Genomic DNA, 13643 nt, shown 5'->3' with positions numbered 1-13643 from the left:
TTAGCTTCCTGCTACTTGAAGCTGATATCCAGCAGAGAGCTGGCACTTCTCAGTTTTATCTGAAGTTAATGAGAACTGCTGATGCAGTGATGAGGGAAAGAACTGAATTCCCATAAAGCAGGGAACTTTATGGCCCTCTTTACCCTTTTCTTGCCTCTTCTGCTTTCCAGGGCAGATGATGAATACCTAAATCTTGAGGAAAGGTTTGGATGAGATGCAGTTTCACCCATACTATCTATACAAAATGTAGTGATCTTTTACCATCCTTTAGGCACTTGTTCTTGTTCTCCTTTTAAATCTGTGTGTCTTAAGGTCATTAAAGTTTTTTCTGTCTGAAAAGACTAATGGCAGTGTAAAATTGAAACAGTCCATTTATTATTTATTTTTAAGCATACAACTACTGTTACACTAGAATGGAGAGTGGCTATTTTTGACAGTGGGGATGATCCATTTGTTTTTTGTCTTAAAATACTTCAAGGGCTTTAAAAGCAATGGTTTGGTCTAGAAAACATATATATATTGTTCCGTTCTGCCTTCTTCTCTAGTAGTCTCTCAATGAATTGTACTCATTGAGAAAAATTATTGAGAGTTCGGGCCTTCTAAAGACATGTTAAAGTACCAAAGCCTTTCTTTTCAGGATACCGGCTGATACCACCTGATTTGTAGCAGATATAAAAGTGGTCTGCCACGTAGGTAGGCACAGAATATGCTAGATGGACGGATTATTATTTATTCAGTCCTTAATTCTACATGCCTTACCTTCTCAAACAATTTCTTCATTACTTTTTATGTCTTCTTTTTTATTCTCAGGATTGGTATCTATTTGCAGTATGTTACTGGGCATTCTCTATTTCGTTTTGAATTTTAATATATACCTATTAATATTTCTGTGGATCAGAATTTGATCTGAGGCAAAGCCAAGAGAATAGTTAAGCTTGGAGAGAATGAGCTGCACTGAGATAATGGTTTCCACTACTGAGAATTTTCCCTTTTATATGCGCAACCTTTATTGCGTCTTTCTTTTGAAAGCTATTTTCTGGTGTTCTTTTTCTTTTTCCTGTTATGCTATTGCTCTTTGTAGGCCATGGTTGGAATATTACAAGTTAATGGACACGGAGAAGAAAGCACATTAATGCAAGACTTAAAGCCTTTTCGAATTCTTATCAGTTTGCTGGATAAGCCTGAACTAGGTAATTGTCATATTACTACTCCTAGTCTTTATTTTGTCTCACATGTTTTGCTTAACTGATTTTTTTTTCTTTTGGTGGTCAGATTGAAAAAAGCTTTCTTAATGACAGTGCTAGTAATGTCAGGTTACTGGATTTCTAGATTTTCCAAGCTAATAATTTTAAATAGTTGTTAGATTTACCTTCATCCAAATGCAGTTTCTTCTACTTTCACCGCATGAAATAGGAAATTAAAGTCATAGGCAGAAATGACTGCATGTTGAAAGAAATGCTCATAGGATCTTTCTCATTTCTTTAATTGAACAGTGAATTTACAGTTTCGAATCTCAGGTGTTGCTTTTGGGAATAATCTCATTCTGCTAATATGCACATAGAGTTCAGATGTTATTAGCAATAAAACAATTATTTTATTTCAGAATTATCAATAAGGAAGCGAGTATTTTTTTAATTATTTATTTTTTATTTTATTTTATTTTTCCTTTCTGCTCTTTGGAGTGTTAAGATGCAGTTTTTCAGCAGTTTAAGGGCATGGGACTGAGACAAAAGTGGATTAGGCAAAGTATTGACAACAATTAAGACTCTTTGTAGTAACAGTTTGGGAGGTGATGATAATTACTGAAATTCTGTATGTCTGTCCAGAGGTTTGGGGGCAAAATAATAAAAGCATAAAAATACAGCAATTGTAAGAGTACAACTTGAAAAGGAAGTGGTTAAGACAGACTGCAAAGAACAAAATATCTGATAAGAATTTGATGTCTTCCTGGTAACTTGTGATTTTGGGGGTTGGGGGGATCAGTAATGTTTTCAGAGGCAATGTGAGCACATGAAGTTTTCTTGAAGTAAGCAAAGCTGTGAGCATTCTTTCAGCAAAGTGAGACAGAAGAAGCTAGTAGGATTTCAACTTGACTCAGTGACCATAATGTCACTGAAGGTAATTCAGTAAGGCTAGGAGGCAGCAGGAGAAAACAAGGGATATTTCCAGCAGGATCACTTTGGGAACTAATCTCAAAGTTGGTTTTGGTTGTTGATTTTATTTTTTTTCATCTTAAAACTCAGGATATAGCTCAAATCTGAAGGAGGCGCCATTTCAAAAAATATCCTGTAGCTTGCATCTGAAATTAAAGAAAACCTACCTACATTTAAAAGGAAGATACTCAAAATATTTTATCTCGTATTACTTACATTTAAATATTTGAGTGTTTTCTGTATGATAATAGTATAAACTAGCTTCTGGGTAGGTATTCTAAAATGGTTGTTTAAGAGCTACCTTTGATTAATAATCCATGTAATTATATGTAATAACACCTCAAAGACAGTGTTTTGGCTTGAGCATGGTCCATGCTACTGTGCTTGCCTAGATTTTCAACTAGATGTATTTGTGTTGAGCCACCACTGTACACATATGGACCAAGAATTCCCTTGTGTTTTAGGATACTCCTAGTTATAGTAATTACCTGTATGTTTCTGGAAAGGAAAAAAAAAATTAATCTGAAATTGTGGTAGTTTACAAAATTGAACAAAATGACTTATGGCTTCAGTGACCAAAGTTAATTAATGATGTTTAATTTCAAGGGTGGATTGTTGTGCTGTTATAACATATAACACTGTCATTGCTGGTATTTCTCTTTAGGCCCTGCCATACTGGAGGATGTATTGATTGAAGTGTTTCGAACATTATATACACAGTGTAAAGCAGAACTGGAGCTTCAGGCAGAGCCTTCTTTCAACAAAGATCACACCCAGCTAAGCAGGTAGACAGTGTATATAATGTATTTTACATTTGAAAAGAAATGTATCTTTCTGTTGCTGAAAGCATGTTGTATCTAGGCCATGACTGTGAAGCCTTTGAGACTGTGACCTTGTTTTCTTCTTGATACAGGTTCTATTGATACTAATTGCAACTTCTCTGTTCACTGCAAAGGTCTGCAGGGCTCTTTTTTTTTTTTTTTTTTTTTTTTAACATTTAGAATGCAAGTGATATTTTTTATCCATGACAAAATTGCTTGTTTGATACAGCTGAAGTTCAGTATTTTGATGGTATAGATTAGTTGTGGCATACTTTACATCTGTGTTTTTCTCACTTCCCTGACCCTCATCCCCCACTACCCTCTGAAAAAAAAAAAAAGTGTGGGCTGATGAGCTTTCTTGTAGAAAAAAAATGAAGATAGGGAGAAGCGTTAAAAGTATTTTAAGATTTGTGCTGAATACCTTAAAATACAGAGGAGAAGAGTTCAAAGCAGGGAGGAAACAACTAAACAACTATAGGAATGATAATGAGAAAACAGTCAGGAAACCTGGGAACCATACAGAGACATTGGTATGCAGAGCCTGCCCTACACCTAGCCCTAGAGCAACAACTGTAGGGATGGGGGGAGGTGTTTTGTCAGTGGTGACTGGCAGCAGATAAACTTGGTGTAGTTATGTAACTTAGAAGTAAAGTCTAAAAATTTAATTTTTTTTTTCTTTTAGCAAACTGAGAGAAAATAAGAAAACAGCAGAATTGATTAAAACTGCCAATCTTCTGTTTAATTCCTTTGAGCCTTATTACATGTGGGATTATATTGCTCGTTGGTTTGAAGAATGTTGTAGGTAGGTTATAATGCTCTGTATTTTTCTGTGTGTGTGTGTTCTTTGTTTTTTTCTCTGCCTTTAAAGCAGTTACCCTAGTAAGATCTAAGCTGTAAGTCTGACTAACCTGATTTCCTTCTGTGATAAGATGACCTGCTTAATAGCTGAGGAAGAGGCTGTGGATGTTGTTTATCTGGATTCTAGTAAAGCATTTGACACAGTTTCCCACAGTTTCTCCTGGAGAAGCTGGCCACCCATGGCTTGGACAGGTGTGCAGTTTGCTGGGTGAAGAACTGGCTGGATGGCCAGGCTCAGAGTCAGAGTGACTTGAGTTCATTCTAATTGGTGGTGCGTCACCAGTGGCACTCTGCAGGGCTCAGTCTTCGGGCTAGTTTAACGTTTTTATCAGTGATTGGGATGAGGCGACTAAGCGCACCCTCAGTAAGTTTGCAGATGGTACTGAGTCTGGCTGTACTTTGGTCTGCCTTGAGGGTAGGAGAGCTCTGCAGAGGCATCTGGATAGGCTGGGTAGATGCACGAGTCCAATTGTACAACATTCAACAAGGCCAAGTGCTGGGTCCTGCATTTGGGTCGTAACAGCCCCATGCAGGGTACAGGCCTGGGGAAGAGTGGCTGCAAAGCTGCCCAGCAGGAAAAGACCTGGGGGTGCTGGTCAGAGGCTGGCTGAGCATGAGCTGGCAGCGTGCCCAGGTGTAATTTCTGTTACATGCAAATTTCTGAGTAGCAGCAGAGAATGTTAGCAAGAATGTGTCACAATTTACACAGGACTGTTTCACTGAACTAAAAAGTTCACTGATCTAAAAAGTTCACCTGATAGAGGTGTGGGTTGAGTACATGTTTTAAACATATGTCAATGACATAATGCTGTTTGTGTTGTTATTATTTAATCATTTGATAAGTACTTACTGTCAATGTTTTAGACTTGTCTTCTGTGATATTTCTATTTCAAATAAATCACTTTTTCAGTCCTGGGGATATATGTTCATGTGCTCTTCCAAAACCAAAAGGAAAGATTAGCATAATTAACTATTATTGAGAATGTGACACTGCCCTTACCACCACCCCCACGAATGAGCTGGAGAAACAAATTCCTTTGTTCATATCCTTTGTTTATAATATCTTCAGATTGCAACATGTTTTCAGTGTGTCTGTGTTCTGTCTAACTTTATTCAGCAATGGCGCTCACCAGATTTTGAATTCTTGTTGATAATAAAACAGTGCTGGCAGTTGAAGCTGAAGTGGACATTTTTAAAAGCCTATCTTGTTTTTATCTTGCACAGCTTTAAAGCTTCGTGGGCCTTTTATTTCATTTTTGGTTAACTTAAATATTTAATGCCTTGGGTATAGATCTCTTCAAAATGACTGCTTCCAGTAGCCCTGGTCCTTTAATTCTATCACTGGTGCCTATGCTCATACCAGAAAATATTGCTGTATGTGGTGGAGTCTCAAATGCATTTTTTTTTAGCCTTAATTTTGTTATTTTATGAATGAAGGCTGTGTTACAGGGAGGCTGGTTGCATGCTTTCAGAAGAAGCCACAGTGGGGCAAGTGTGGTACCAGGAATGGGAGAGACTCCTTTTTATATGTTTATAAGAATTCTCCTTCATGTGTACAGCTTTTTATTAATTAACAATGTGGTCAATGTAGTGGGGAAAAGATGTCATGAAACCCTATTTGAATTTTGCAGGAGGACATTACATGCCAGACTTCAAACTGGGCCTGGAGGTGGTAATGAGCAATCTGAGTTACCCCTGACAAATTTCTGCTTATTAGTAGATTTTTTGTTGGATATAGTGTCTTTGGTAAGAACTGTTTTATTTGTTGCTAATCCTGGCATACTGTCTGTTTATAGTCTACAGAAATACCTACTTCATTAAATTTTCTTACCAAAATATACTGTCATAAATTGGTAGGCACCTTTAAAAGAAATTTTTATTTCAGTGCATGATTTTTTGATGGGCTGGTTGGATATTCACAAACTTCTAATGATGCTTATACCTGAAACTGTTTTGTTTGTCCTCAATTTTGTTTCTCTAAAACTGCACTGTATTAATTACAAGCAGTCTTTTGTAGTGTCATATGCAACTTTCTTTTAAACCTCTTTTAAATGTCGTGATAAGATGTATCTTTCTGTTGGCATTGCTTAATGTAGCAAAGACTGTTGGAACTGTTTTTTTTCTACCTGTCTTTCCTCAATTCTTTGCTTTCTCATTTCAAAGCCTACTAGAAGTATGAGAGTGCTGTGTCAGGTATGGCAATCAGCCTGTTTTCCATTTACTTATACTTACTAATGATTTATTTTTACATTATTTTCCATTCTTTAGTTTGTATGTTAATAATATTGAAATAATAGTATTTTTAGCCTTACAACTATATTTTGTAACTTGTACGTAGTGAACAAGATGTAAATTTCTGAAAGAAGTTAAATATTTATATTTGTTGGTTACCCAACTGTAAAGATAATTTTGTAAATTTTGGGAAGGATGTAGTTCTTAGTCTCTGATATTAAGATGTTCATTTTTCATTTTCCATGTGTTTAGAACACAGTTAAGCAAATGATAGGTACCACTGTTATAGCTAATAACTTTTAGGGTGGGATTTGTCTTACAACTCATGAGCTGTCTTATTTCTTTTTCTAGGAGACTTACATTGAAATACAGACAGAACACTTGCCTCAGCTGTTGCTCAGAATGATTTCTGCACTGACAAGCCACCTTCAGACTTTGCACTTGTCTGAGCTTACTGATTCTCTGAGACTCTGCTCAAAGATCCTTAGTAAGGTCCAACCTCCACTGCTGTCTGCAGGTGCAGATGGTACCCTGCAGCTTCCTAGTGGACACAGTAGCTCCATCAAAGAATGGGAAAATAAAAAGGTAACTGATTACAGCGTGCAGTGTCTTGGAAAAATGATACTTCTGTGTGTGTGTCACTTTCCTTTAATGAAAAGTGGGCTTTCTAGGTCGGTGTTGGACTGCTTACAGGCCTTCATTGGATTTAGCTTAACATACAACAAAAGGTCCACATTCTTAAGGGTTTTTATCTATATTTAATAGTATACGTATATAAATCACTTCAGAATCAGAGAATTAGAAAACTAAAACTCCTGTTTGATATTTTAATGCACTTCAGAAGTCTGATCTCATAGAATAACTGAACTCAGAAGAATTCTTCACCTTGGTTATATATGAGGCATATGTTAATTCTTCTGTCACCCAATTTATATGCATCAGATGAACATCTATCAATTGTTTTACTGTCAAGTTCTTAGAGTTATTTATTAAAGAAATAGAAGTACAAACCAGCCAGCAGTTATTTCTTTTAACAGTTTGTCTAACGTGTTCCAGGCAACCATGGCAGTGGAAATTATTTTAAGTGACATGCCCTGAAATTGTTGATCTGTGATGGATCCAGCTGAAGAAACTAGAGGAACATCATAGAGTGGTTTAGGTTGGAAGTGACAGTTGGAGGTCACTGCTTTGGAATTGCAGGGATAATTTCAAAGTTAGCTTGTACTTTAAAGCTAGGTCAGGTTGCTCAGGATCATATCCAGCTCAGTTTGGGGTATCTCCAAGCACCAAGTTCCCACAACTTCTCTGTACATCCTGTTCATTTGCACTGTTTGGCTACATTAATAGGGTGAGGGATTTCCAAATACTTGGTTAGAATTCCCATTGTTGCAGCTTGTGTTTGTTGCCTCTTGTTCTTTTACTGTGGATTTCTCAGCATGCCTCCATCTTTTCAGCTAACTAATGGGAAGTCTTTGCAATAAAGATGCAACCCTTAGCATTTTTTTTCCTTGAGACTGAGCAAATCCAACTCTCTCAGCTTTCTTTGTATGTCAAGTGCTCCTCTGGCAGCCCTCTACTAAGCCACTAGTTCATCAGTGTCTGTTTTGTCCTAATTATCACAAACTTGGGTACAATATTCTAGCTGCAGCCTTAAAACTGATGAACAGAGGGGAATAATATCTTCCCTTGACATGCTGCTAATACGTCTGCTAATACAGTCCAGCAAGTGGTTTGTATTCATCTCCAGAAGGGTCCTCTGCTGGCTCACATTCAGCTTGTTCATTAGAACTCGTACATCCTTTATGTAGGATCCTAGCCTTATCCTTTTTAGCCAGCTGACACCCAGCCTGCAGTGGCTTTCTTTTTTTATAAAACCTGGTATAATGGAGTGTTTTTGCCCCTTGAACCTTCACAGGCCTTTTTCTTTCAATTACAACTGACTGCTGTGTGACCATAGCTTTTACTAAAGAGAACAAAATTAATTCCTTTGTTTCTAGTCTCTTGCACAGTGTAATTCAAAAGATAGCATCGCCTATTATCTCTTCACATACTTTTTACTGTGTATTAACACAGGAAGCAATGAAAGCTATCCCAAACAAATTTTATTTTTGATTCTTACTCAGTCTCTGGTAAAGCAAGATGTAATGCGCTATATACAGAACAATGTTTTTATTTATTTATTTTTATTTTTATTTATTTTATTTATTTATTTATTTATTTATTATTTTTATTTATTTATTTTTTATTTATTTATTATTTTATTTTATTTATTTATTTTATTTTTTATTTATTTTTATTTATTTATTTATTTTATTTATATTATTTTATTTATTTATTTATTTATTTATTTACTTGCTCAGATCTTTAGATTATGCTTGAGACTTGTACTGATTAAGAGATTAGACAGCAAGACGGAACTTCTGGGCCTGATGGATCTCAGGCAACATCTGCTGTCACTGTTAAAACAACTTGGTGACAAGTCTGTAGGCATGTACTTTACCTGCACTTACTCCCTCTGATCCATGCATTGCTGTTTGAGCTGCATTCTCCTCATACCAGCAAGCAGAGGCTGTGCCAACAGTTACCAGCAGACTATGGGAGGTTAGAGCAGTATAGAAAGCCGCTGTGAATTCCTTTTTTAGTAGGAATCATTCATCAGTTATGTGCATGTTCAGAACTGATAGGTATAGGCACTTCTTAGATTTTAATGATGAAGTATCTAATGTAATTATTTACTTGTGCAGTGGGATTTTCAAAAGTGTCAACAGAGAAGTGTATACTTTTTTACTCGTTAGTGTTCCCATTCTTCTTTTCTGACACCTCCTTTTACCTCGTTTGCCCGCAGACACTTTTTATTCTGTTGCGATTGCAGCAGTTTTCTGATCAACAGATAAATATTTTTTCCTTTTGTAGAAGTACATGCTAAAATCTAAAGTGTTAAAATAATCTTGCTGGCTACAATGACAATAAGCAACATCATTTAGTGTTCTGCTTCATGCTGGAAGTGAGGGTGTTTCTTTGGTGTATGAATATCTCAGTTTATGATGCTGTAGTAAATACCTTTTCATATGCATTTCAGATTCTTTAAACATTATTGCTGTTAACATTTTCTTCCTATCATGATCATGTCTGTTTTTAATTAAAGTATTCTGCTTGTTAAACAGTGTTTTTAATTGTTTTTATTGTTTGCTATGTCAAGCTTACTGAAAGAACTCCTAAAAGAAAAACCCAAACATTATTTTTGCATAAAATGTGGTTATATGAATAGATTAAAAACTGGGGGATAAAATTATTGCTTTCAAATGGAGAAGTAGATAAATAGTTTCATACTAATAAATAACCCATTTAAAATGGTCATTAAACTTTTATCTCAATTAGGTGCCATCAGCTTCGCTTGACAATCCTAATGACGTGTTTGAAGATGGTGAAAATCCTCCAAGCAGCCGATCGTCAGAAAGTGGATTCACCGAGTTTGTGCAATACCAGGCAGATACAACCGATGACATTGACAGAGCACTGAACGAAGGTCACGGTGCACCTGGCATTCCGATTATAGGTAGCACATCCTCAGAGACTGAGACGGCATCAACTGTGGGATCTGAGGAAACCATTGTACAGCCTCCTTCCGTAGTAATGCAGGGGACAGCAACTCGAAGCGGGAAAACGATACAAAAGACTGCAATGCAGTGCTGTTTGGAGTATGTCCAGCAGTTTTTAACCAGATTTATCAACCTGTATATCATTCAGAGTAATTCCTTGTCTCAGCCCTTGGGGACTGAGCTTCCAGTAGACCCCAGCAGAGAGCAAGGACAGACCACAAAATGGGATAGAGAATTGCATGGAGATGCTAAGGCAAAGAAAATAAACAAGAAAAAAACACCAAAAGAATACCTTCCTGCCTTTATTGCTGCTTGTCAGCTGTATCTTGAATGTTCAAGCTTTCCCGTTTACATTGCTGAGGGAAACCGTACTTCAGAATTACATCCTGGGAAGCCTGAAGTTGGTAAGCTGAACTCTTTGTTCTTCTCTTTTAAAGAACTTGTTTTCAAAACACTTTTAAAGTAATATTATTAATGTTGTTTTTGTGTTGCAGCTTGCCATTCCTCTTAGAAATATGTTTTCCTCTTCATCAGTTGGTTTGCTTTTTGAAAACTAAATTATTTCCTGATAGATTTCCTCAAGAACAATGCCAGCATGGGGTTTGACATTGATAACTGTCACACCAATATTAGTTAATTATACAGACTGAAGCCTGAGAGTAGAATTTAGACCTTTAGATGTTCCTCTTTACTATATGGAATGTTTTGTTAATAATACAGCTTTGTCATACCTGATATCAAGTGTTGCTATTACAGAACATGTTTTTAGCTTCCTTTAGTCGTTTTGGACTGATGTGCGTTTTGATTACTTTGTGGAGTATATGGAAATATAAGATTCTGACCACTAAAAGTCATACCAGATAAGAAATTCATTAATTTTACTTCACTCCTATTAAAGGTGAAGTAGTTGTTTCCTTGAGGGACAGTTTCACTAACGGTTCTTCTAACCGCAATTGCATTATGTGCAAATAAAAAAGAAATTTAAAGTGGTGGGTTTTGTGAATGTGTTCACAGGTAGGTGTCTCTGCAGATACAGGAACATGATTAAACTGTTGACAGTTCAGGATTACTGTAGAAGTGTGACCTTTTGATGGATAATCCTTTTGGCAGTTTGTAAATTCTTCCATTTACAGTTCTAATTCTGGCTGTTCTTCTGGTCTGTAGCTTGACAGTTGTATTAAATTGATATCTTGGTGAATAAGCTTGAAGTGTGCACAAAATTAGAATTACAAGAATTTTGGCTTTGGTCACGTTTTTTCTTGGAATCTTCATATTGGCAGCTTTTTGTTCTTATCAATAACTTTTAAAAGCAGTTGGCACCTCTTGGAGGATTATAGTTTTTGTGGTTTGGTGTTTCTCTGTTTTGTTTTATTTGAAACAGGCACACTGATTTAACATGATTTCTCCTGTTCCTGTAGTCTTTAAGATGAATTATATATGCCTTAGCCAGGAGCGGATTGTCACTATAATTTTGTGAGATCCAAAAATATCCAATATCTGGATATTGAAGTTGAAGACAATTTGGTTACAGTTGTTTATTAACTAAGGGTATTGCAATGCTAAAGGCGTTCTACCTTTTGTAAACGATCTAAGACGGGTTATCATCTATAACATGACCTTGAGATACATAATTTATGATTTTTTCAAGCTCTAGCAGCCTACAGATGAGTGTTATGTCAGATGACTGAGAAAGCTTAAAAATATCAGCTGTCTGCTTATTGCTTTTCTGTGGATTTAACACTGGATCATCACTGCCTTCTGAGCTCCATAGCAGAAAGCTGGTAGAGCTTGAGTAATAATGTGTTCTTGTGAAGGCACTGATCCTAGGAATCGCATTCACTTTGCTAAATGTCTTATATTTGCTTTGCTTATTCGGCATCTGAATTTTCCTGTTCGCAGTCTATTAAACAGTTTGAGGAATAAGTATGAATTGTAGGTGGTTGGAGTCAGCTGGAAGGGTTTTGTTTCAGATGTGAACAAACGTACCCAGTGGCAGGGCAGACAGGAACAGCAGTGGGAATGGGACTGCAGAGCTGGCCAGGGAGTCCTGCTTCCCATAGCTGCTGCAAGTGGGATGGAGAATGGGAGAAGGTAGTCCCCATAACTTGCACACCAGCCTTTGCTTCATTTATTGGTGTGTTTTTCTGCTGCAGAGGAATCTGTTTTATCGAAGGGTTCCTAAGTTTGGAACATGTTTTTGAGGGGTTGTGTTGGTGATGATGACTCAATTGCCTTTAATCAATAGAGTCATCAGTCCAATGTGAAGGAGCCAAATTAATCTGGAATTGATAGATTATAACTGTGCTTAAATTTTGCTATATGCTTATTTTCTCAAATGTATCCTATTTTTAATTGAAGAAATTTAAAAATGGAACAGTCAATCTCAAAAAAATGTTTGTATCTGTAAACAGTCGAATATTATATGGAATTTTTGGGTATATTTAGGCTCTAAATTGTATTTTAAAATTATTGTGTATATAAATTAGAAATCATATCCTCCTGTTCTTAATTCTAAATAGATGTTGTATTTATGCCTAATATAATAGGCATACACGCACATCTTCATCTGTGTCCGGTTGTAGAAGCATTTGCCTGTCTTAGGAATGCAATCAACAGAGTCTTTCTGTTTTAAGAAAAATTAGTTTGGTACCTCTAAGATAAAAGGGTGCATTACTCACTTGTAGAGTTGACTGTAAACTGAGTAAAGAATCTGACTTCAGAGAGAGACACTTAGATTATCAGGTTTTTGTATGGTATTACGTGAGGGGACAGGTATAACAGGGACAACAATACCCTACAGTGAAAGCAGAGTATGATCTAGTAGGATCAATTTTCTCTCACCCAAAACATCAATTTTTGAAGATGTTTTTACTTAAGTTTAACGCTTTTCCTGCAGGTTCTCTGTTTTTTGCCAGTTTAGTTTATATATAATAATAATAAATTGTATTATATACAATATATATTAACCATATATATTTTATATGTAAATATCATATACTTAATACATACGCACACATAAATAATATTTATATATAACGTATAATATTTATATTATTACTATTTTATAATTTCTGGTTACAAATTTCCTGAAGGAGGAAAGTGAATGAAGGGTTATGCAATCTACTAAAAGTCCAGCCTTGTCTAAGCATGACATTGTGTGGATGCAATTTCATACAATGTATTTTTCTCTTCCTTGTTCAATTTTTCCCATTTATTTTTAGTTACTAAAGCTTTGATTGAAGTGATACAATATTGCTTTCTTGATTAGCTAATTTTTAAGTCAAAGATACATCAAGAAATATTTCTGTCCTGTGTGTACTTTCCTAAACATGTACGGTGAGCAGGTTGAAATATGAAAGATAAAGGACAAATGTACATATGGTTCTGAAATGTAAGATGAAAAATGCATAGCATTTAGAATTTTTGTTAAATGCAAATAACGATCTCTGATTTCTATTTCAGACTGTGAACAAGTACAGCCTCCGCTGTGGCTTCAGACTTTAATGAATGCTTGCAAGCAAGCAAGTGATTTCAGTGTTCAAGGTGTTACTATTTCCCTTGTGATGGACTTGGTTGGATTGACTCAATCGGTTGCTCTTGTCACTGGAGAAAATGTCAACAGTGTGGAAACCGCTCAGCCTCTTAGTCCTAACCAGGGAAGAGTGGCCGTGGTTATCAGACCTCCTCTTACTCAAGGCAATCTGAGATACATGGCTGAAAAGACAGATTTCTTCAAGGTACAACACAGCATCTCACTGATGTTTTTCATCCTTAATTAGCAGGGGCATGAAATGGAGATATACATAACGTAGGATTCTGATAAGCCACGCTCTGCATTTGAAACTATGTAAGAAATAATTTGCAAAAGATAATCAATATATTATGTAGTTAGTTATATCCCAATGGAAGTTTATTTCTGGAGATGCCTGTGATCTCCATCTCTTAACAGGATTTGTTTTGTGTAGTTAGTCATTGCAGTG

At 36.1% G+C, this 13643-nt stretch overlaps 1 protein-coding gene across 6 annotated transcripts in view; it reads left to right on the top strand.

The window, feature by feature from the left end:
- The window catches only part of DOP1A (DOP1 leucine zipper like protein A), a 64722-nt gene that overhangs the window by 20916 nt on the left and 30163 nt on the right, over positions 1-13643 (top strand). For 5 of the 6 annotated variants that reach the window (XR_004749154.1, XM_035320533.1, XM_035320529.1 and 2 more), the window contains exons 9-16: positions 1082-1190; positions 2818-2938; positions 3657-3776; positions 5464-5578; positions 5996-6025; positions 6416-6649; positions 9443-10067; positions 13126-13400. Coding sequence is in view for 5 of the 6 variants with exons in the window: in XM_035320533.1 (XP_035176424.1) it covers positions 1082-1190; positions 2818-2938; positions 3657-3776; positions 5464-5578; positions 5996-6025; positions 6416-6649; positions 9443-10067; positions 13126-13400 (1629 nt within the window). In the remaining variant the exon portion in view is untranslated. The remainder of the gene's footprint in view (positions 1-1081; positions 1191-2817; positions 2939-3656; positions 3777-5463; positions 5579-5995; positions 6026-6415; positions 6650-9442; positions 10068-13125; positions 13401-13643) is intronic. The other variant, XM_035320530.1, reaches the window with a different exon arrangement.

The sequence above is a fragment of the Oxyura jamaicensis genome, chromosome 3 (assembly GCF_011077185.1).
Source record: "Oxyura jamaicensis isolate SHBP4307 breed ruddy duck chromosome 3, BPBGC_Ojam_1.0, whole genome shotgun sequence".
Classification (NCBI taxonomy): Eukaryota; Metazoa; Chordata; class Aves; order Anseriformes; family Anatidae; genus Oxyura; species Oxyura jamaicensis.
This window is presented reverse-complemented; position numbering and strand designations above follow the sequence as displayed.